This window comes from Triticum aestivum, chromosome 7B, assembly GCF_018294505.1.
Source record: "Triticum aestivum cultivar Chinese Spring chromosome 7B, IWGSC CS RefSeq v2.1, whole genome shotgun sequence".
NCBI lineage: Eukaryota > Viridiplantae > Streptophyta > Magnoliopsida > Poales > Poaceae > Triticum > Triticum aestivum.
The window spans coordinates 701,831,339-701,855,127 of record NC_057813.1 but is presented as its reverse complement, the minus strand read 5'-3'; the positions used below and the strand labels follow the sequence as shown (position 1 = coordinate 701,855,127).

Sequence of the window (23,789 nt, the reverse complement as noted above, 5' to 3'; positions counted from 1 at the left end):
GTTAGCTACAACGCGTTTCCTGGAAACCGCTACTGCTATTCCTTTCTCTCTTTTTTCCTTTTTTTCTTTTATTTTTCTTTACATTTTTTTCCTTTCTCCTTTTTTTATTTCTTTCATTTTCATTTACTTTTCTACTTGTTTTTCACTTTATTTTATTTCCGTTAGCAGTAGCGCCTTACACGTAAGCGCGCTATAGCTAAGGAGAGTAGCAATAGCGCTGGGTCAGTATACGCGCTACTGCTAGGTTGGGCTAGCCATGTGCGCCCAGTTCAAACATAGCAGCAGCGCTTTTCGCTTGTACGCGCTACTGCTAAAGTCATAGCAGTAGCGCGGTTTATTTACGCGCGCTGCTACTAAGTAGCAGTAGTGTTTGATTTTGTACAGCGCTACTGGTAACATTCTGTGTATAAGGTTTTCCCTATTAGTGTGGTTATCTCTTCATGTACATGGTGACTTGCCAATAGAGGCGCGAGAGGAGGTTTCCGCCATAATGAAGCGCTTTCAGAGGGGAGATACTATCCCACCGCGAGATGACATCTCATGGTTGAGGCGTCTTGATGACAAGCTACGCGGGATTTACGCAGCTGTTACGTGTAGACGATCTTCGGATATTGCACTTCCTCCTCCAGCACATCGTCCGCCACGCCCCTCTCTACAGCATTCAGAACCACAACCCTTTGTGCACTGTTCAGAACCACGACCCTCTGTGCACCGTTCAGAACCTCATCCTTCACAGCCAGGGAGCTCTTCCTAGCCACCTCCTTCACAACTAGGGAGCGCTTACTGGCATCAGCAGATGGAACTAGGTAACACTACTCACTACATTCTTTTCAATATTGTAGTAATCGTTCTTCCATTCTGTGTAGTCACCGATGCTTAGTGGCGGTGCTTCATTCATGCATTTGTATCAAATTTACATGTTTTACTTTATCACAGGCGGCAACCAGTCACAACCGTTCATGCATTCAGTGCAATCACCGATGCTTAGTGGTGGTGCTTCGTACTTTGAGGGCGACGAAGAGGATGATGACCAAGCTGCAAACGCTTATGACTTCTCGCACACAGTGTTTCACACTCCACCACCACAACCGACGCAGGAGACACAGACTATGACAGACGAGGTTAACTATGGTCGTGGTTATCCCGAGCCTCGTCCACCGCCTCAACGCTTATCGCCTTCCGGTCCTTGCCCGAGGAAGACCCAGACTCGTCGTTGTCCCCCGCAGTGATATGTTTATATATGTATGACTCATTATCTATGTTAGTTTCATACTATTCGCATCTGTGAGTCAGTATTTATGTATGATACATGCTTCATGTATGTGTTACTATCGCACTTGCTTCTATCTGATTAGGAGACATATATTGTTTTATGTATGCGAGAGACATATTACTATATATTCGCAATGTTATACCAGTTACATTTCCAAAGAGACTACAACTGATAATTAAGATACAAGTACATCTGAATTAAACAGTTCGGCTAAACTTAAAAATACAGCTTACATACTACATGAAGTCATCATCGTCATCCTCCGTTGATGCAACCCTCTTGCCCTTCGACGTTGCGGTCCTCTTGCCCTCCATCGATGCAGCACTCTTGCCCTTCGACGATGTGGCACTACTCTTGCCCTTCAACGATGCGGAACCCGGAAGCGGCGGCTGAAGATATCATCTTCGTCCTCGCTGTCGTCAGTCCATAAATATGGGTTCTTTGTTGCAGTCCTTCTGAAAGGTTCACTCTTGGTCTCCACTACCTTCTTCCACCTTTCATGCAACCTAAGAAGTTCTTTACGTACCTCCTCATAGGTCCTTTCAGGCCACCCAGACCTACGTAATTCGTGAGCCAACTCATTCATTATGGTGTCACTACCGACGAGTTTGTCCCATGGAACTATCCTATTGTCCATCCTGAAATCAGTGGCTAGCCTCAGAAGACATCTGCTCATCCCAGGGTGAAAACTATGATCGAAAGGATAATGAGACATCTCGACTACACTACAATGGACTACTTATCCACCCTCATGTGAAGGGGGTTTTATAGGTAGAGAGGAGAAAGTGGCGGGAAATAACGAATACGGTATGGCGGGAAAGGGTTGGCGGGAACGGGTTGGTGGGAAGGGGTTCGCGGGAAACGGATGGCGGGAATATATGGAGGGAAAGAGTTGGTGGGAAACGAGTGACGGGAACAAATGGGCAATGGTTGCACAATATTCATAAGCCAAAATTAAAAAAAAACCATTTCGGCCTAAAGTAAGCCGAAGAGTGGAGCCATGCAGCTTCGGTCAACTATTAACGTGAAAATGTGGGGCCCAAGGGACTTTTCAGCCTACTGCTGGTCAAATAGGTCTTTTCGGCCTACTGCTGGCCAAAAAGTCCTAACTCCCTTTTCGGCCCAGGTGGGCACCTCTTCGGCCGAGACAAGGCCGAAAAGCCCTTTTTGGCCTAGAGGAGGCCGAAAACTCCCTTTCTGGCCAAGAGGAGGCCGACAGGGTACTAGTTTTGATTTTTTTTTGCATTGTCTACTATAGTTTCCGAAATTGCTATAAAAAAGTGATAGTTTTGAAAAAAAAACGAGTCGTGCATGTGTGAAGGGGTTGACTTTGATCCAACCACTCTAGTTGCGCGAATCCAAAGGCTCGAGTGAAGAATCTAGCCGGTCGAGAGGCGTAGAATGTTGCCGAGTTTTTTTTTTTTTTTTTTTGAGTTGGTGTGCTGCCCATCTAAAAGTGAAAATCCGGACCCAACGACGGAGGCGCGAATGGACGTACGTACCTGCGCCACTAGCTGATTCTCATCTCAGGAGAAGCAAGGGAACGCGTAGTGTGTGCTAGAAAAAAGGGGGAGCGATTGCATACAGGGTGTTTGATGTTATGCCAAGGTTAAACTGACGCTCACTATGAGAACAGTTTGAGGAGATCAAAACCGAGCTGAATGACGCTTCAAACACCGAGGTGTTCGCATGCCCTGTTTGCTATGAACCACTCATAACGACAGGGCCGCCAGGCATGAACCTGTACGTCTAAAGTCCATGAATTATCTCCATCTCGCATGCATATCTGTTGGCTGGATTAGGATTTATGTTGTTTTTTGCTTCTATGTGTGTCCCAGGCCTGCGATTTATAGGTCCGGATTCAAGTGTTCAAAATGCAACAAGTCATTCACCAGCAAAGATGTCTTCTTGGATCTCACTGTCACCTCAGGAATGAAAGAGTACAGTGAACTCAAGCCTGCTAGAACTGAGCTGTTCAGGAGCCCGCTCGTCTCCTTTCTTTACGAGAGGGGGTGGCGTCAGAACTTCAATCGCAGTGGCTTCCCTGGCCGCGATGAAGAGGTACATTTCTTGTCTGTCTCATTCTTCAGTTCCATAGCCTTAAGCTGTTACTGCTCAGTGAGAAACTATTTATAGTAAGACGTATATCTGTCAGAGCCATGTATTTGGTGCTGCAACAAAACGCTGTCTCCAGTTTTCATGACAAGAAAATATTCATATTAATATGCATATAATTCTAGTCTGCTGTTGACTTTATCAGTTCCAAATGTCTCAAGATTATTTCCAATCAGTCGCTGGTGGTATACTCGTTGATGTCAGCTGTGGCAGTGGCTTGTTTTCAAGGAAGTTTGCAAGCTCTGGGGCATATTCAACTGTGATTGCTTTGGACTTTTCTGAGAATATGCTCCGCCAATGCTATGACTACATCAAACAAGAAGAAACCCCTATGAACACGTGAGCTTTCCTTCGTGCTTATTTTGAGCTTTTCCTGTAAGACTTGAATAGTTGTCATGCAAGATGCAACATCCAACTGTAACAAACCGTCAAGAAAAACTTAGGCCATCACTATTTTTTTGTGGGAACTACTACTAGTGCTTTATTGCTCAGGCCGGAGCAGCAGGCCTTAGAGTAGTCCTACCCCCTTCATGGGATGTACACTGAGGATTGTATCCGATCCTTGATTATTCGTCCTAGGACGACTATAATGGACTCCCTACCTTTCCAATGAAAAGAAATGCAAAGGTCGTTTGCGTTTTCTCGAGAAAAAAAAGACTACACTATGTGTTCAGCATCTAATTGAACAAAATGTGATAATCTACTCTCTTGTTTCAATCTATTACTACTTCAGAACGTTGTCTTTGTTCTAAAGTACAGTACAGTAATTATGAACATTCATCAGAAGTATTCATCTGCAGAAACCTCGCACTTGTAAGGGCTGATATTTCAAGGCTCCCTTTTGCTTCATGTTCAATTGATGCCATTCATGCTGGAGCCGCTATCCACTGTTGGCCATCCCCTTCAAATGCGGTATAGTACCCGTCTCATTTGCACTTCTGATTAATATTGTACATAGTTGATAACTTAATAATTGATATAGTAAAACTGGTGTCTTCGGAATTGCGATCTTATTCATCAGAGTCCACTGAACAATTAGTCAATCCAGAAAGTTTAAACCCGGCATTACATGGGAGATAATGTTCTGTATTTCTGTTAATTATTGACTGCTGAACGCGTCTGTAAGTCAATCACGATAGTTTAGTGCTTAGTTAGTATGCTTTGGACAGCTTTGTGTAGGAACAGGGCGTCATGCGATGACCTGTGTACCTTTCCTTTCATATGAACTTATTCATCACCATGACATCCCCTTCTGCTGTTTGAAAACCAGATAGCTGAAATCAGCCGTGTGCTGAAGGCCGGTGGTGTATTTGTAGCGACAACCTTCTTATCCACCCCCACGAACAGCGGCCCGTTCTCTATTGACGCACTAAGGCCACTGAGACAGGTAAAAGAAGTCGTCGATCGTCTAGCACTACTACTTATGTTCTGCGTGGCAGAGGTTACCTAGCCTGATGCACCTTCTCTGCTTTGTGCTGCAGATTGTTGGGACAGTGAACAGCAGCTACAACTTCTTCACCGAAGGAGAGCTGGAAGACCTGTGCACATCCTGTGGCCTGATCAACTACAGCAGCAAGGTGCAGAGGTCATTCATCATGTTCTCCGGGCAAAAGCCATAGCTGAGTACCATATCCAGAATTTCTCTGTATAGCCAGCCACGGTATATATATATATATATAGCTGTGCTTTTTTTTCTACGGGTATATGTATAGCTGTTATGGTTAAATCAGGTGGTGAGAATGTAACTTAAACCGCATTAGGCAATTGAACCAAAATGCATGGTCTCTGACTCTGATGAACAATAGTAGCATTTCTTCAGGTTCAGGCATCTAGCAAAAGTTTTACACCTGAACAATTGTGTTGTTTCTGCACCATAAATAAACTTTAAGGTAACTGCTGAACTATAAACCTTTTATGGTATCCATTTCTAATTAAGCTTGATAACGACCTGAACATCTATTAAAATCTTCAAGGGTATAAGACTGAATTCCTTTCTAGAGAAGATCAAGAGGGACGTATCCTGAATGGATGAAACCCAAGAGAGTATCGGTGCAAACAATCACACCGGCTGAGTGTTTGACAGGATATCGTCATCAACCAATATGATTTCCAGGATGCACAACAAACCTCACCATACAGCAGCAAGAAAGAAACTATCCTAGCTACTACTCAGCCTGCAGGCTGTCCTCAGGGTACAAGCAGACATTCCGGCACCTCACGATCGCTCAAGGTACAAGCAGAGTGGTGAAGAAACCTGCTGTTTGGAGGCAGCGGCACCAAGCTTTTTTCAGGTCGAGGCGTGTCACAGGTGCCTGATTCGAGCTATCAACTGCAAAGTGAGACTGCTTGAAGCAGTGTGTGTTACTGGTGCATATCCATTCACCATTCATATCATAAGATCATAAGCTTCCAGCAAAATGTGTCATGGTGTTAAATGAAAGGTCAAGCTAACTACAGCACTGTAGCAAACTTGGCAAGCCAACAGGTCGGAGGAGCGAGCGCTATTCCCATTCACAGGGCAGTTAGGCAGGAGATAGAAGCTGCTCCACCTAGATGGTTCAATCTACTCTCTACTCTCGACACACTTGATATGAAAGCCTATGCTTCACAGTTCTGGAAAATTAACAGAATTCTTGTTGCTGGGCCAATGCTACACCAAAAGTACTGTATGATGTTTCGTGTAGCATTCACGAGTGCAACTTCATTTTCGAGGGTAATCAGCTGCTAGCCTCTTAATCTTTTCGACGCAATCCTTATCTAGACGAGGCGTGATCCTTCTTTTCACATTTCCCTGGAATTCAAGAAATGTAAGAGATGAAAAATCAGTGGTGCTCCATGATGACTTTGATAAAGTTATGATATAAAATCTTATTTTTAGATATGGGCCCGACCGTGAAGGCTTTCACTAGGTTTCTCCACTTATCCTGAAAGATTAAACAAAACACAAAAATTAGCATCTTTTACAATAAAATATATATAGATAAATAAAGATGAACAGAGAAAGTGTGAAATACAAAAAAAAAACGCTAAGCAGTGAGAGCATGTAATGCTTATGCTTTAGTGCAATTAATCACCGGTTGACTATACCTTAAGATGCACCGCTGTTCGAACTGATATTGGAAACCTTTCATTCTTCAACTTAGTCCATGGTCCAACCCCATATACAGATACGCCATCCACTAGTTCTTTCACCTCTTCAGATGTCCAATGGTCATTGTTTCTTGTGCTCCCATGTTTTTGGCCTTCACTTGCAGAACGCAAGTCCCGGGAGCATGGTTCTATGTTTATCGACCATGTTCCTCTCTCCCGTGCACTTCTCAGACGACCTCCATGCCTCCAACCACTTTTTGGTATGTAATCTGAAGCACATAGCATATGTGTTATCTACTTGAGATAATGACAAATGGTACATTGCAACAAATGGATCCTTCATAATTCATACCTAGTAGATCGCAGCCCCCCTCCTCGGGTGGTGTGGCGGTGGCCGCAAGCCTTTTGCTTCTCTGGTGACAAGGCGGCGGGTACATGGCCCCTCCTCCCTCTCTCATCTCCTCCTCTTCTCCTCCGCCGTTGAGAGTTGTGGTGGCAGGGGCCTTCTCTTTCTCGGGCATATGTGTTTGTATTGTCATGCCATGATCACTAGTTGGTGAATAAAATTTACATTCATTCTGCAATGATGAAACATATTTTCAATGCCATTTGCCACGTTCATTTGTTTTGCAAGTTTGTACTTTTAATGTGCGAAAATCTTGCCTCATGTGTTAGATTCGCCTCCTTTATATAAGTAGGAATGAATGCACCTGCATGGAATCATACATTATTTGGTTTCAATGTCGAACCATGGATAAATTGCTTGCTTGTGTAACAAAGTTTGGAGTAGACCACAACAATTAAACATCGTACCTTTCAGCCATCTGTCCAAATCATGGGGTCCTTCCAAGAGTGCTTGAAAGTCCATGGTGCCATAATCCACATATGTTGAGTGAACTTTGATCTCTGCCTATCATCAAGAACAATGAAATATATGTTGTTATTGTGTCGTGATTTCGACTGAGCCTGTTGCGAACTCTATATCCAAGTCAGATTTGATAAGATCTAAAGAATGGGGATCGTATATGAACTATGCTTGTTGACATATATTACATCCAGTTAAAATGAAGCTTGAATAAACCATGGAGTATGCTTCAATACTTTTGTTTGACCATTTTGGTTGTGCTTATACTCTTCTTTCAGATAACTTACGATTTATAGTTTAGACATATAGGCCGGCTCCACTTTTATATTGAAATATTGAAATAAAACCAAGCATCCAACTAGTCTCGTCTTTGACATAGATATGTGAACTGATCAACAAAGTGAATACCTGTTGGCTTGGAAGTGGATCGGCCAAGATGGGCGCCCAAATATCAACTTGTTCCATTGTGTCAGTGAGCAGCTACCACACTTCACTTGTCCAATGTAGGAAACTGAAATCACGGCTAGAGTCAATGTGTTTATTAATACTACATACTGTGAATGGATTGATGAAAAAAAAATACTTGTTCCATCAAGTAATATATACTTCCTCTGTCCGGAAATGCTTGCTGGAGAAATGGATGTATCTAGAAGTATTTCTAGATACATCCATTTTTATCCATTTCCCCGACAAGTATTTTTGGAAGAAGGGAGTACTTTACATGCATGCACCATAAATCCAGGTATATACTTCATTTTTATACTTAATTATTTATATTCATTTGTTGTTTTGTATCGCTGACCAAAAAATATAATAGATGCATGTGTATGCACTGCACAGTCAATAATCTCACCTAGCAGGATGGTACATTGCAGTGCAAACTATTCTACTCTTTTTTATAGCATGCAAACAATTCTACTACCTCCATAGTAGCCGGCGTTTTGAATCTCCATCACCAGTATGATGCACTGGCTGAGCTTCCTGGAGGCCAAAGGGGGTTGCGACCTCCGCTTCTAAAAATGCAAATGCTAAAACTAGTATAAAATTGAGTCATTTATTTTGAAACGGATGGAGTAGTATTTTTACTAGAGCTACCTCAAAAAAAAAAAAACAGAGCTACCTCGACGCCTCGCGTGAGACTAAGCAGTCCAGCTTCAGGCGCAGTGCACTATCACCAGCTGTACACCATCACCTCGTGTCATTCTGGCCGACGCGTGGTTACAGGGAGGTCCACTAAAATATACTTCCTCCGTCTGAAAATATTTGTCATGAAAATGAACAAAAAAGGATGTATTTAAAATTAAAATACGTCTAGATATTTTTGGATGGAGGGAATATGACTAAGACAAATGTGGAGCATTCCATGAATGGATCTTGCAAGTTCTACATCTGAAAATTTCGTTGTCCACAGAGCATCGGTCTTCAAATTCCTCTATTGCTAGCCCTCCTAGAATCACCCATTCTGTCATTCACTAGCTCTGTTACCATCCATGGCTGCTAGAGGTGAGGAAGAGAGAGAGCGAGGTTGTGCTTGGGAGGGGAACGTGTGTGTGAGAAAAGGTTAGCCGTATGATTTTACGGTATGTTCGATTGTCGTGTAACTTTAGTTTCTTTTCTCTCATTCGGGTGTGTATTTAGTCGCACGTATTTTCATGCACATTTTATTTTCAGATTTTAAAAAATTGCCACTCCTAGTCCTAGTTGCTCGTCACGCTCTGCCACTGCACAAATGTATGCGTGCAACAAATTAACTGCCCAAGCTAACTAAGCGACACTACATAAAAGCCAGTCCAGCTAGCTAGCTAGCAATCAGATCAACTACTATAGTACTACAACTACAAGGTAAATGAAGAAGTTGGTCTCTGATCTGCAGCTACATATATCCATACTAACTGTTTTTTTAACTCTATATATCCATACTAAGTAGCTAGTATGTATGGTACTAATGAACTCTGGACATAGGCCGGATGAATAACGTACCTGTGTGCTGTGTGCAACCGCGCGCGCAGGAGCCGCCGTGCCGGCGGCTGTCTCCGCGCGACAGATGTCGGACTAGTATGCCGCCGTCCAAGATCGTAGTTGGAGACGACCGGAGCAGAGCCGGCCGGCGGCCCCTGCTTGGAGACACGCGGCTATGGACCCCGTTCCTCGACCTCTGCTCTCCGTGTAGTAGCTACGGGGTGAGAGAGTGGCCGGGCGGTGTCCTTTAAATTTATATGCATTGCCAAGCTAGCAACTTCGGGGAAGCTGCCCGGCCCCCGATTAGCTCACACCGAGCTCGATCGAGCTACTACGTTCCACGAAAACTAAACCTTGTTTTTATTACCTCCGATCCATGGATAAATGACATGATGCGATGTGAGTTTGGACTCGCAACTTCCACGAAGCTTCCTCCTCCCAAACATGAACCGGCATGGCACAATCCCCTCTTCATTTCTAGCACTACTCTAGCTACACGCCATTGATGCGGGTGCAGGCGGGTCACAGGCTAACAGGCTCACAGCCAGCCATTGATGTGGGCAGTTTCCTCCTCCCCGAATATGAACCGGCATGGCACAGCCCACTGTTCATTTCTAGCTAGCACTATATATGCAGGGCTGGCACACTCTAGCTACGCGCCATTGATGCGGGTGCAGGCCGGTCACAGCCATGGATCGGGTCGTATGGCTGGCCTCCACTCTCCACCACCAACGGCTCCAGTCAGGCTCAGGCGTGAAGTGATGATGGACCGTCCTTTTTCACTAGTTTGTGCAAACCGGTAGTGCAGGTTCATGGCTGTGCCTTTGGCTTAAAATGGTGACTGGGAAGCTTCACAGTGATACATCCTAGTCGACCATTGCATCGCTTTTTGCCTGAACAAGGGCACAGACTCGAAGCTGGGCCTTTAGCTTAAAATGAGTATGTCCATCTATTTATCCTTCTATTTGCTATCCCAAGGAACCTAACCCATGTGATGTGAAGCAGACGCAAGGCTAGCTTAGTCATGCCCACTGGCTTGCAGCGAAATTAAACTGGGCGGCAGTGTTCTAGAGTTCGTTTCAACTTTTGGCCGGTGTGGTAGCTAGAGAACTTACTGCAAGAGTGCAGTAATGTTGTTACAAAGCATAACATTTTTCAGGTTTCAGCACGAAGTAGAAAGGCAGGTGCATATATGGGTCACATGACATGATCACAAACAAATTCTTAGTAGTGGGGCATGCTACTGTTCCCAACGGCGAATTAATATATGTTCCATTTTCCAAATTTGAAAGAATATGGTTCGAGGTTACAAAGTGCATTATTACACGTTGTAGTCGGATCGTCAGATGCATCTAAACCTAAATCGATTGTGTGTTTCTCATCAAAAGATTGGGATACCCATAGTGCTATCACACACCCTTCCTCAAGGTTTGGTGGGTGGGTCGGTGTAGTTCTTGGTGAAAGCTTGAGTTTGTCCACGGGGGTGGAAGTTGGGGAAAGCGGTTGATGCTCGCGAAGATGGCGCCCAAGCGGTTCCTTTCCCTCCTTGCGACCTTACATGCGTTTTCGAATTAGTCACTTCTCACTCCAGACCGCGGGCATGTTTAGTGGTGGAGGTCAGCTTTTATCGACGTCGGTGTTGAAGCTTCTCAGCAAGTTGCAGTGTTGGGTTGCCAGTGTTGCCCTTTCCCCCCTTCTCACAGGAGGGGTTTTTCAAGTTAAAATCCATTTGCCCCATGTGTTGATTTGACCTTCTTCATTTTCTTGCTTGTCGCATCTCTGCATCATTGTGATGCACAGAACCTTTTTTTATTATAGTTGATGTAAGGCAACAAGTCGAAAGACATCAACAAGTACACTACAAAGCATAAATAATCATGATCGAACCATTACATGATATGAAATTAACATCTACAACTAAATTGACTTCTTCCACAACAACGCCTCCAAGAAAGAATAAACACCCTCGTGCCGCTGTTGCCACGTCTGGTCGGAGATGTTCTGGACAAGGATTTTTACCATGATTGCCGAGACCAGTGGCGGAGCTAGGATCAAGCCACGACCCGGGCAAGCCCCAGGCCAATCACTTGGTACAGTGCTAAACAGTGTAAAATCCACTACAGTAAACGAAGGAGCCAAGCCTCAGGACCCAGGCCGCCGCCCGGGCAGCCTGGGGCTTGTCTCCGCCACTGGTCGAGACCAACCAATGGAGGCCAGTATACAACAACAAGGAGACAACACCTTCAACAAGGTAACACCTACGCCTTGAGCAAGGAGATAACACCCTCAACAGCAAGAAGTACATCACTATTGAACCTGACCAGTAAAGGGCAGGACAAGGTTTTCACCCCAGACATGAAGCGGTGCTCCCGTCACCATCTTGATGTTGGATCTTCCGATAGTCGCACCAGTTAGTACTAAACGTCATACCAAAAAAGCGCTAGCGTATTGATGGGACTTCTTCCCACCTTCGAACATCACCATGACCATCGGGAAGTCGTCCATGTCGTGGAGGGGATGCAGCCGCTGCCACTCTGCACCACTGCGTGTCGACCTGCATCATCCACCATGCCACTGCCATGGTGCTAGATAATGAGAGGGAATCGTCGGTGTGTGACCCTGCGTTGACTAAAATCTTCCTTCTAGGACACAGGCCTGCACGGGCCTAGATCCGGCCTGACGACAGCTGGAAAATTCCTTTTGCACCATTAGTGGGCGTCCACATCGCCGCATCTGACCGCCCCTTGCACCGCTGCAACTAGCCCCATGACCCTTAACCTCCTTGTTGCGGTTGTCGAGAGCCACCACCCTTGTCGTAAAGACCAGCAGAGGCCGTCGATCTGAACACTGCTGCCAGTGTCGGTACGTCCAACGGAGGCCGCATGTACCTGGGAGAGACTTGTATTCCCCCTTTTTGTTTTTGGAGAACACGTCTGGTTCGTGATCTCCCCCATATTACAAGACCTTGTTACTCTGGTTTCATTCTGATAAGCCCCCCTTTTAGTCTAAGAAAACTAGAGCGGTGGACCACATTATTTGCATGGATGAGCCAATTCACGAGAGCCTGCCTTTTAATTGGAAACCTTTTACCGACCAACCACATCAATTGGATAATGTTATTATCACTTATATCCAGCCAAATGACAGTCTGATTAAAACATGCACCGGTATTGGCAGGAAGGAACGTGCGTGTGTTGGTCAGGCGTTATGAGGGACCGGTCGAACGTGCAACACAGAGGATGGTGAAAACACATGAATTTGCATAATTGCGTGTTTGATTTGCAAGAATAGGAAAACACGGGAATCCTAAAAGGCATAGTCAAATTAAGGTTAAAATATATGCAAATTTAATATTAAGTTAATACTATGTTAGTTACAACATTTTAGGAATGTCAACGAGAGGTTAGAGTGGATCATAAAATTCCTTTGTTGTTCTTTAAACCAAAGGAAAATTTCCGCTTTCTCACTATGGTCCTTTCTTTTGCATCAAATATATGAATAGTGTAATCATTGTAAATTTTTCTATTCATGCATTCTTCCTCCATTTTCCTATGTATTAAAGAGGCCCCAAATTTGTGAAAACGGGTGCGGAATCATTGGTTGTACCTTTACCTTAAAATGGTTACTTGGAAACTTCAACACGTAACGCCCCATCACTTTCACCCGCTTTTGTTCAAAGAAGGGCAAAGACTCATGGCTAGGACTTTAGCTTAAAATGTCCATCCACATGGTTGTGTTTTTCATTCCAAGGACTCTTGCTAGCGCAACCCATGTGACGTGAATCAACGCAATACTAGCTAGTACACTTATTTTTTGATTTAGTCATACATATTTGGTTAGAGAAGACCAGGGATGGATTTCGAATCGAGTGTTCCGTTGGAGGCGACCCGTGGCGACTCGCGCGGAGGCGGCCTGGGTCCTGGTCCGACGGGGCCCCTGCGGCGCCCTGGCGCCCGCCGCCCCGGCATGCCCTCCTGGGGAAGGACGGGCGAGCTGCGGTGGCCGTTTCTGGGCCCTGTCGGGGGTCGAGTCCGACGACGAGGATGGGATCTCCTCCCCGGGGTTTACCCCCCCTCCGGCGGGGGCGTCTTTTGGTGAGTATGTGCTCGCGGCGGCTCGCGGCGGCTCGCGGCGGGGCTGGTCGGGGTGACCGGCGCCGTCGCTCTGCGCCGGGCGGTGGGGGATCGCGGGCAACGGCGGTCCGCTGCTGGAGGCCGGAGGCCTCTTCCTCGCGCGCTCCGGGGGCCGATCTGGTGCGCCCGCGCTCCCCTAGGTGCTCGGGGCCTGCGGCGACACCGGTGTCGACGGAGGATTGGCCTGCCCTTCCCCCTGCCTTCGACGGAGCCGTCGGGGCCTGTGGCGGCGCGGGCGGCGGCGGTGGCGCCGGCGGTGGGTACGTCGCTAGGGTTGCTGACGCCTGCCCTGCCCCTGGGCCAGATCCTGCCCTCTGGGCCTGGGCCGGCCCGGCTCGGCCCGCTGTCTGTCGTGCCCCTTGGTGCGGCCCAAGGCCCTGGACCTGGACCGCGCGGCCCACCGGCTCGGCCTGGCAAGGGGGGGGGGAGCCTGCTAGCCATCGCTTCATATGGCTGCGCAGGGGGTGCCACGACCCCTCGCTAGGGTTTCCGGCTCGACAAAGTGAGTTGCGGCGCCACCGTCTCCCCATCAGATCCCTCATCCCCATTCCTCCCCCCTCCCTCTCTCGCGGTCCTTTGCCGAGGCGGTGGCCATGGGCGACCGCCGTGCTGACAAGCGCCCAATGGAGCCCCCGCGCCCGGAGGAGGAGTGGCGGTGTGAGAAGTCCCTCCGGGAGCAGGCGAAGCGCAGCCAGCGGGCCAAGGGGGCGGGGCGCGCGGACGGCGGCGGTGGTTCCTCCCACGGTCAGGGCGGCGGATCTGGGCGCGAGCATGGTGGTTTCCAGGGCCAGGACTCTGGATCTGGCTTCCAAGGGCGTGAGGGGGATTGGGTTCCTCCTCCCCCATGGTGGGGCCAACAAGAACAGAAGAAGAAGCGCAAGCATGGCTCTCGGCGGCGTGAACTGGAGCGCAAGACACAGGATCTCCCCCCTCTAGCGATGGCCATGGCGACCCGCTGGCGAAGAAGGCGCGGGCTGGGGCCGCTCCGCTCGTAGTGGCTGCGGTCGATGCGCCGCGGGGCTCGGCGGCCGCCCCCATTCCGGTCGAGAAGGAGGGAGGAGAATGTTTCAAATGTGGCCGGACCGGTCATTTCCAGGCCAAGTGTACCTTCCTCCCACTCTGTGTGATCTGCAAGTTGGAGGGCCATGCGTCAGCCTACTATCCCTCACGGGGTAAGCAGCCGCTCCTCCAGATCATGGGCAGCGCTATCCCGGGCGAGGGCTTTTTCTGTATGGAGTTTGAGGAGGACTCGCAGGCCGTCGCAGAGGCCTCGAAGGTTGTCAATGGTGCCATCCTCTCAGCGGAGCCAGGGAGGCTCTCGTTGGGTGTGCTCAAACAGGAACTCAAGCACATGGTGGCGGGTGATTGGGATTGGCAGATTGAACAAGTGGGCGACAATGACTTTGCGGTGGTGTTCCCGTCTGCTGATCTGCTGCACATGGCCAAGACAAGTGGTAAACTTTTCCTCTCCATCCATGACATTACGGTTTTGGTGCGTGACTCGATCCAGGAAGCGATTACCCCCCTCTACATGCCTGAGGTGTGGCTTCGCCTCCATGGCATCCCCAAGAAGCACCGCCGTGCTGATCGTCTGATGGAGGGGCTCAAGATGCTGGGAAGGCCGATCGTGGTGGATGATCGTTCCCTTATCCGGGTGGGACCGGTGAGGATGAAGTTTAGTGTTCGTGCTCCTGACAAGATGAACGGGTTTGTGCAAGTGTGGTTCAATCATGAGGGTTATGACATCCGGGTGGAGGTGGAGAAACTGCCTACGCGCCCTGGGGATGGACCGGCGGCGCCTGGTCCCAACAACAACCCCCCACACCCGGGAGACAAGAATGGCGGCCCGCCTGGTTCGGGGACCGGCGGGTCTGCCGGCCCGCAGGGGCCTGACCGTGGGGCCAAGGGTGGCCTTTCCACTGGTGGATCGGGTCGCGCTATGGACGTGGACATGGCCGGCCAGGATGCAGAGCCTGAGGACAGTCTGCCCGATACGTCGATCGACACCGAGACTTGGAATCAGCTGGGCATTCAAGAGCTGGCGCTGGACGAGGGGAAGGAGCCCACGTTGCCGGGGGCCCTGGCGACTGCGGACATGGCTGGGAGCAGCCCACCCCCGTCCCGCGCCTTGGTGGGGGCTTTCAACTTGGTGGGCTCGGCGCAGCTGCCTGCGTTCGACCGTCTGGCGCTGACTGACAGGCCTGCCTCCCCTCGTCTGCCGGGTTCGGACTCGGGCGTGGTGCTCAATGAGCCAGCTGTTGTCACCCCGCTGTCCAGCCGCCGCAGCTCGGGGGGATCTGGTCGTGCGCCCAAAAAGTCGGCCGGGCGGAAACCTACTGCCAAGCTCGCCACGCTCGCGCTCCCGTCCCCAGTGGCGCCGGCCGTGGTGGATCTTCAGGCTGCATTGGGCTCTACGGGCACGGCGGTCAAGGCGCGCCGCTCTCGGGCGTCCCCGGTCCGTCAGCGCGCGCCCAGCGCTCGGGCCAAAGCGGCGCTGGGTGACCTATCTTCCCTCGAGAGCGCGCAACTCCGCCTGGCTGATAAGAACATGGAAATCTCAGGTAATCCACCCCCCTCCTTTAAGATTCTGAACGCGTTAACCGATCCTCAAATTGCTTCGATCTTAGACGATAGCGGTTTCGACTTAGGTGAGGACCGTGGGGAGCTTGTGTCCCTTATTCGTGCTCGTGAGGAGGCCCAAGCGGCTCTGGCCGAAGCCGCTGCGGCGACTAAGGCCAGGGAAGACGCGGGCACGTCGGTGGAGAACCCCGCCCCCCTCGTGTCTGCGGATTCCCCCACCCTGCTCCTCTCGGAGGGTGCTGCTGCAACCAGGGAGATTGCTGCAGCGCCTACGACTAGCCGTGCCCCGGCTAAGAAACGAGTGGCAAAACCGGTGACCTCCAGGGGGGTTCGCCTTCGCAATCGTATCATCTGATGCGTTACATATTCTGGAATATCCGGGGCTGCGGGCACTCGGGCCGTCGCACGCAACTTAGGGAGTATATTGCTCGCGAACACATTGACGTCGTAGCTCTCCAAGAGACTATCAAAGTAGACTTTACTTATCGGGATCTCTCGGCTTACGATCCTCTTCACCGTTTCGTGTGGGGTTGGGTACCTTCCGCGGGTCATTCGGGCGGTCTTCTTCTGGGATGTAATTCTGATGTGTGTGACATTGTAACCTGGGACGTTGGTTCTTTTTTCATTGCTTTAACGATTAAGCATAGAACCTCGCTCGCCACCTGGGCGATTGTTTGTGTCTACGGTCCGGCCAATCACTCGCGGTCGGCCGATTTCTTGCTCAAAATTCAAGCCTTGGTTGGGGCCAAGCAAGCTGCTAACATTCCAATTGTCCTTGGGGGCGACTTTAACCTCATCCGGTCGAGTGCAGACAAGAACAATGACAACATAGACTGGAATAGGATCTCCCTTTTCAACAACGCCATTGCGGCCTGCGCCTTACGTGAGCTCGCTCGGACTGGGGCCAGGTATACGTGGACCAACAAACAACTCAATCCGATCCTAGTGTCCTCGACCGTGTGTTTGTCTCGTCTGACTGGGAAATAATCTTTCCCATGTGCACCCTGGTCGCGGAAACCCGCATCGGTTCTGACCACGTGCCGTTGATCTTGTCCTCTGGGGAGGACAGGATCACGCGTAGCAAGCGGTTCTACTTCGAATCAGGGTGGTTCGAGGTAGAGGGTTTCATCCCTTTGCTTCTCGCTCGTTGGGAGCGTGCCAAAACTTCGAGGGGCTGTTCCAGGGGTTCCTTGGACACTTGGATCTCGGCAGCCGGCGCCCTGCGTGGTTTCCTCCGTGGGTGGGGAGCAAATCACGGCAGCGAGGCAAAGCGAGCTAGGGAAGCTCTACTCGAAGAAATTAAAGCTCTCGACATTCAGGCAGACACCAGACCCTTTTCGGAGGCTGAGTGGGCTAGCCGTTATGCCTTAGAGAACCAAGTCTTGGCCATCCTCAGGGAAGAAGAGGAATATTGGCGCCATCGGGGTGGTGCCAAGTGGGTCACCAAGGGGGATGCGAACACCGGCTACTTTCACGCCTTTGCCAATGGCCGTAAACGGAAATGCACGATCTCGCGACTGCAATCGGACTAGGGGGTTCTGGTTAGCCAGGCTGAGATCTCGAGACACATCTACGATTTCTTCCTCTCTCTCCTGGGTACGGCAGAGGGGAATGGCCTGCGCCTGCGTGACGACTTCTGGGGAGAAGAATCACGGGTCTCTCAGGCTGAAAACGACGGGCTCGCTTTAACTTTTTCCACTCAGGAGATTGATGAAGCGCTTAGCTCGATGAAAACTGAAACCGCGCCTGGGCCGGACGGATGGCCGGTGATTTTCTTCCGGCGGTTTTGGCCGGCGCTTAAGGACACGTTCTACGATATCATTAATGGTTTTGCACTAGGTACGGTTGACATTTCGCGCCTTAACTACGACGTCATCAGTCTCATTCCCAAAGTAAAGGGGGGCGATACGATTAAGCAATACCGTCCTATAACTCTTATCAACGTCCCCTTCAAGATCTGCTCCAAGGCTTACACCATGCGGCTGGCTCCGGTCGCCCAACGTGTGATCGACCGCAGCCAGTCCGGCTTCCTCAAAGGCCGTAACATTCTGGAAGGCCCGGTGGTCTTGCAGGAGATTGTTCACGAACTTAAACGCACACGCCATCCGGCCGTGCTTTTTAAGCTGGACTTCGAGAAAGCTTACGATCGAGTGAACTGGGAGTTCATTCGAGAAGTTCTCACTCGGAAGGAATTCGAGTCGGGATTCATCCACCGCACTATGCAGCTGGTCTCGGGAGGCCAGACAGCGGTATCTATTAACGGAGAAATTGGTAATTTCTTCCGTAACAAACGTGGGCTCAGACAAGGTGACCCCTCCTCGCCTCTCATCTTCAATTTTGTCGTTGATGCCCTCTCGACCATGGTTCACAAGGCCAAGGCCGCGGGCCACGTCCGGGGCGTGGTCCCACACCTGTGCCCCGGTGGGATCACCCACCTCCAATACGCGGACGACACCCTGCTCCTTTTCGAACCTGACGATATTAGTATAGCCTCGATCAAGCTCATCCTCCTCGCTTTTGAGATCATATCTGGCCTGAAGATTAACTTTGCTAAAAGCAAGGTGATCGCCATAGGGATGGACGATCACCAGGCCACCCACATTGCCAACCTACTTAATTGCAAACTAGGGAGTTTTCCATTTAAGTACTTAGGGCTCCCCATCTCAGACAAACACATCTCAATCCTCGAATGGGAACCCTTATATGGCAAGGTGGCGAATCGGGTTAGCCCCTGGCGTGGCAGGTTTCTTTCCTCTGCAGCTAGGCTGATTCTGACTAATTCCAGTCTGTCTTCCCTACCCCTATTTACTATGGGCATGTTCCTGTTGGCCGATGGTGTTCACGCCAAACTGGACACACCCAGGTCTAAGTTCTTTTGGGAAGGAACTGGGACCAAGAAGAAATACCACCTTATCAAGTGGGCGGCGCTTTGCCGCCCCAAGAAATTTGGTGGTCTCGGGATCCTGAACTCCAAACTTATGAATGTGGCGCTCCTTGCCAAGTGGATCTGGAAACTTTCCCAAAACGAGCAAGGGCTCTGGGCTGAAATCCTCCGGGCCAAATACTTTCCGGACGGAAATTTTTTTGCCTCAAAGGCGAAGGGATCGTCTTTTTGGAACGACATCCAGGCTGTTAAGCCTGCCTTCACTCTCGGAGCCAAGTTCAATGTTAATAATGGGGCTTCTATGCGGTTTTGGCTCGACCACTGGCCTGGTCCGGAGCCCCTCTGGCAGAGCCATTTTGCCATCTACCAACTGGCTACCAACGTTGACATTATGGTGGCCGATGTGCTTAGATGTAACCCTCCTGCCACCTCCTTCAAAAGGCCACTCCTCACTCATGAACGCGCCAGCTGGGATGGGCTCCTAGCTAAGGTGCAAGGCTTCACTCTTCTCCCCGAGAAGGACACGGTCTCTTGGTCCCTCACGAACTCTGGGAAGTTCTCGGTCCAATCCCTCTACAACAAGATGACTGAAGGACCGTCACTAGACATAGCTAGGGGGCTATGGAAAGCGGCCATCCCTCTGAAGATCAAAATTTTCCTTTGGCAACTCTTCCGAGATCGCCTTCCTTCTTCCAACAACATTGCCATTAGACATGGCCCTTCGGATGGTACTTGCACGCTCTGTGGTCAGCATGAAGATGCCAACCATATCTTTTTCAAGTGCCACCTGGCCCGTTTCGCCTGGAGTGCCGTCCGTTCGGCTTTCGACCAAACCTGGAACCCCAACTCGACGTCGGACCTGCGTAGGCTCCTTCTTGCGTATAGGGGCAGTTTCGGTCATGTATTGTGGCGATGCGTAGGGGCGCTGTGCTGGTCTCTTTGGACCATTCGCAATAAGATGACGATCGAACACAAGTTCCCTAACCACCCTGCTGACATTATTTTCAAATGCCATGTGTTCCTACAGACATGGAATCCGTTGGGGAAACGGCGTGATGCGGATCGGATGCGGGAAGCCATGGAGCGGATCCGCACGATCCAAGTTGAGGCCCGAGCCTAAGTTGATGCTTTTGGAGCTTTTTTGGCTACCCTTTGGCTGGCTGCCTGTCGCACTGCTATTTATGTTATATCTCCTGGCGGCGGTCAGCTGCTTGTCCTTTGTTTTTTGGCTTCGGCCCTTTTAGCTTGTTAAAACTGTTGTCCCTGTTATGTATTACCTATGGATGCTGCCTGCTGGTGGGCTTTATTAATTTAAAGCCGGACGCATCGTGCGTCTCCGTTCTAAAAAAAGTACACTTATTTTGCAGCCAAAGATGGACGGCAGTGTTCTAGAATTTGTTGCATTTTTTGGGGAAATTTCACTACAAGTGTGACATGATCACAAAGTAATAATTTTTAGGGGAACATAGTAGTGGTAAGGCACCGAGCAACCTCGCTTGTTTTGACTCCCCGGGCACAAGTCAACGTATCTTCACGCCATGAAATACCTCCCCCAACCTTCTCAAACCACACTTCGTCCCTGCACATTCAAGTTTCAAAAGACAAAAAAAACAGCTCTATTAACCCAAATTACAAAAAACAATTGGCATGAAAAAAATTTATTATGTACGGTGAGTTTGTTAAAGTTGTGCTACAAAATAATGGATACATTTGATGCATTAGCACTCGGCTCAATTCCGTAAAGGTTAGAAGGTAATGAGGAAATCCAAGCCAATTACTAGTAGTACCTATTTTCGGGTGTTGCTACCTGAGGGAGCAAAATCCGGTAGATCTCGAGGTAGGGATCAAGCTAAGTGTCTTGAAGCGATGGTAATAAGAACACCCAATTTTACCTAGGTTTGAGCTCTTCAAGGAGATAACACCCTATGTCCTGCTTGTGTTTATTGTATTGGGGTATAATACAAAATACAGGTATCTAATACGAGATTGTTTGTGTAGAGTATGATCAATCGACTAACCTAGCCCTGGTTTATATAAGTTACCAGAGACCTAGGATAACATGAGTTCTAGCCGGCTACGTCATTGGAGAGGAGTCCTCCACGACTTAGGAGTCCTTGTCTTGAAGGCTAAGGCTTATTGATTGTCCTTGTATATCGCAATAGGCCTTCTTAGTATGGCCCCTTGATGAACCGCCAAGGGGGGCTCGCCGGCCCGGCCCACCTGGCTGAGAGACAACCTGATGAGTGAACCCTCATCCTGGACACCATTGGTAGCTCCTGAATCGGTCTTCAAGTCGGGCATGCTCTTCGGTTCTTCCTAAGTGTTGTACGTCATCGGTCGTCGGTCTTGAAAGCTGGTTCGACAATTGTTCCCATCTCTGATCTCGAGGATCACTGAGGTGTATCTGAAGAGTTCACACGTCGGGCATCCCAGGAGTCCCTTCTAGCTAGGTTCCCTTAGCCTTTATCACACATCTGGCAATTTTCACGCCACACCTCGGGTTAAAGTTTTTCCTGCGCGGTAGTGTCTTTTAGCAGCCGAGCACCAATGCCGGACCGCATCTGAGCTGTCATAGACCACCTCTGTCTTGAAAATTTTGAAGGAGCTTCGTGGAGCTATATGCCGGAAAATTACAGCCAGCTGGTCTTCAGGCCGGGCTGGTTCCGAAGTGCCGCATACCACCTCGGTCTTGAGTTGTCGATGTAGATGGTCAGCCTCCTGGCGAGATTTTTTTTTCCACCAAACTGGTTTCCGCTTGGACGCATGTGGCTCTCTCAGTGGCAATTGCTTGCGAGGGTTGGTGTTGGTCGCTCCCTTTGTCGCTAGTGGTCGCATCTGATCAGATTAGCGAATGTCTCTATCAGTGTTTGATTTGGAAGGATTTCTCCTTTAGATCTAACCGTGGCGACACCGGCGGGTCACTTGAGCTGCGGATTGCGGTGGACTTCAAAGTCTTCGTGATGGTGAGGGTTCTTCTATTCAGATCCAGTGGCTAATGTCGGGAACTCATCTAACAAGGTTGTGGGTAGATTCAAAGGTTCCACTGTGAGTTTTGGCGGCTCTCGCTCCGGTCAATTTGCCTTCGACTATGAGGTGCAATCTATGGAGGAAAGCTTGAAGTAGAGGGTATGGTTATATAACGGCGGCGGTGGGATTTCTAGTAATGCATGTAGTTGTTGGGATCATGGATAAGTGGTGGTGACTACACATGATTAACTTTAGTTTTGTGGTGCTTCTCGAGTACTGGTCTGAAGCTCCGAGGGGAAGACCCTAGGCCTGACCCGAGTTGGTTACACGTGACAATGACGATGTTCTTGCATTGTTACATTATTGAAGACATTGCTCGGATATGGCCAGAATTGTTCTTCAGGGAGAAAATCTAGAGTCTGGCATTAGGTGGTTGGATCCGATGATGATGGTGTTTGCGCGGTGTTCCTAGAGGCGTTGTCATTAAAGAACCTTCCGTGTTGTCCTTGTGGTGTGAAGAGATAGTTGGTGCGAATATGATCGTTGTTGCAATTTGTCGATTGCTTCGAGATTTTTTCATTTTTCCTCTCCAAGGTATAGCTTTGGTCCGGCTTTGCTTTATTGCTGGTGTGTTTCTCTCTCTCTCTCTCTCTCTCTCTCTCTCTTTGTGTGTGTGTGTGTTGTGGTGTTGAATGTGTGTATTTTATCTATGCAGAAGACGGTTGTGTGCTCATTGCAGTTGTATCCTCTTAATGCTTCATTTTAAGTCAAATAAAATTCAACCTTTGCTCAAAAAAATAAAAATAAATCAGAGCATGCGGTACAATGACTGAAACACCACTAGAGAAGATGGTAACGAGAGAAAGTTAATAAGTTCTCTTTGAGCGTATATGCTTTCCCTCACTGGTCAATTCTTATATTCATCTAGATTCGAAATAACTAACAATGGTTTTTCACTTCTGATTGATGAGCACAAAAGTGAGCTCGGTGGAATGCTGAGCCGTGGAAAGTGATAATTATACCCTAAAACCTAAAAAGTACGCACGCGCTATCTGGAGAGAATGAGCGGCTGCTTCCTGGCCGTTCGATTGCGTCATGATCGAGCCGTGCGAGCGCCAGGTGTCGCCTGGTCGGGAGGCCTCCCACCGCGCGGTTGTGTCGTTATCCAGACAATGGGGACCCACATGTAAGCGTGTAGAGGAGATCATGGGCGGCGATTTCGAAACGCGAGCCGTTTTCTCCCCCATTTCTTCCGCTCTCCATGGCATTCCAGTTCCTCTCCCCCTTTTCGCTCTCGCTCTCGCCCCGCAACAGCGGCGGAATCGCGCCGCGGCTCTCAAATCGTCGGCGGATTCGTTGCTGGACCGCAGGGTGGATTCGCTGCTGGTCCTCGCCGGTGTTGTAGGTACCTACTATTGTCCTCCCTTTCTCTGTCTCGTCGCCGGGGGTCTAGGTCGTCTCGAGGTCGTTGGTGGCGGTGGGGATTCATGGTAGAAGGGTGCGTTGGTGTCGGTGGAGTGGTTGTTGGGATTTGCAGTCGATGCAGTCGTCCGCGAAGGCCTTCTGTTGTCCTCCCCCTCTCTGTCTCATCACCGGGGATGAGGCTGTGGCCAGGTTGACGGTGGCGGATCTGGCGGGCTGCATAGGGTCCCTTTTCTCGCCCCTTTCTGTGCTTGCTTCGATTTTATGCGGTTGTAAGGGGTAGTGATGGTGGGGATTCATTACTGAGTGTTTTGTTGGTCATGGCCGAGTGGTGCTTGGGATTTTTGCGGTTTGAGGTACGTGCGCGCCCAATATACCATGTGTCTGGTCCTTGCTGCGGTTTGTTTTTGGTAGATAATGTCCTAGATGTGTTCAATGCAATGGCTGGTTGAACTAGTTTTTGGTTTAGTTGCACAAAATTCTACCCAGTTGGTTGCATCC

General features: G+C 49.3%; 1 protein-coding gene across 1 annotated transcript in view; it reads left to right on the top strand.

Annotated features, from left to right (window-relative positions):
• Window positions 1-5,065, top strand: part of LOC123158519 (uncharacterized methyltransferase At2g41040, chloroplastic-like) — a 14,084-nt gene extending 9,019 nt beyond the window's left edge. Inside the window, exons 6-12 of the mRNA XM_044576472.1 lie at window positions 937-1,121; window positions 2,910-3,016; window positions 3,112-3,334; window positions 3,534-3,727; window positions 4,189-4,300; window positions 4,659-4,775; window positions 4,870-5,065. Of these exons, the coding sequence (XP_044432407.1) occupies window positions 937-1,121; window positions 2,910-3,016; window positions 3,112-3,334; window positions 3,534-3,727; window positions 4,189-4,300; window positions 4,659-4,775; window positions 4,870-5,007 (1,076 nt within the window). The 3' untranslated portion in view covers window positions 5,008-5,065. The remainder of the gene's footprint in view (window positions 1-936; window positions 1,122-2,909; window positions 3,017-3,111; window positions 3,335-3,533; window positions 3,728-4,188; window positions 4,301-4,658; window positions 4,776-4,869) is intronic.
• Window positions 5,066-23,789: the final 18,724 nt, after the last annotated feature.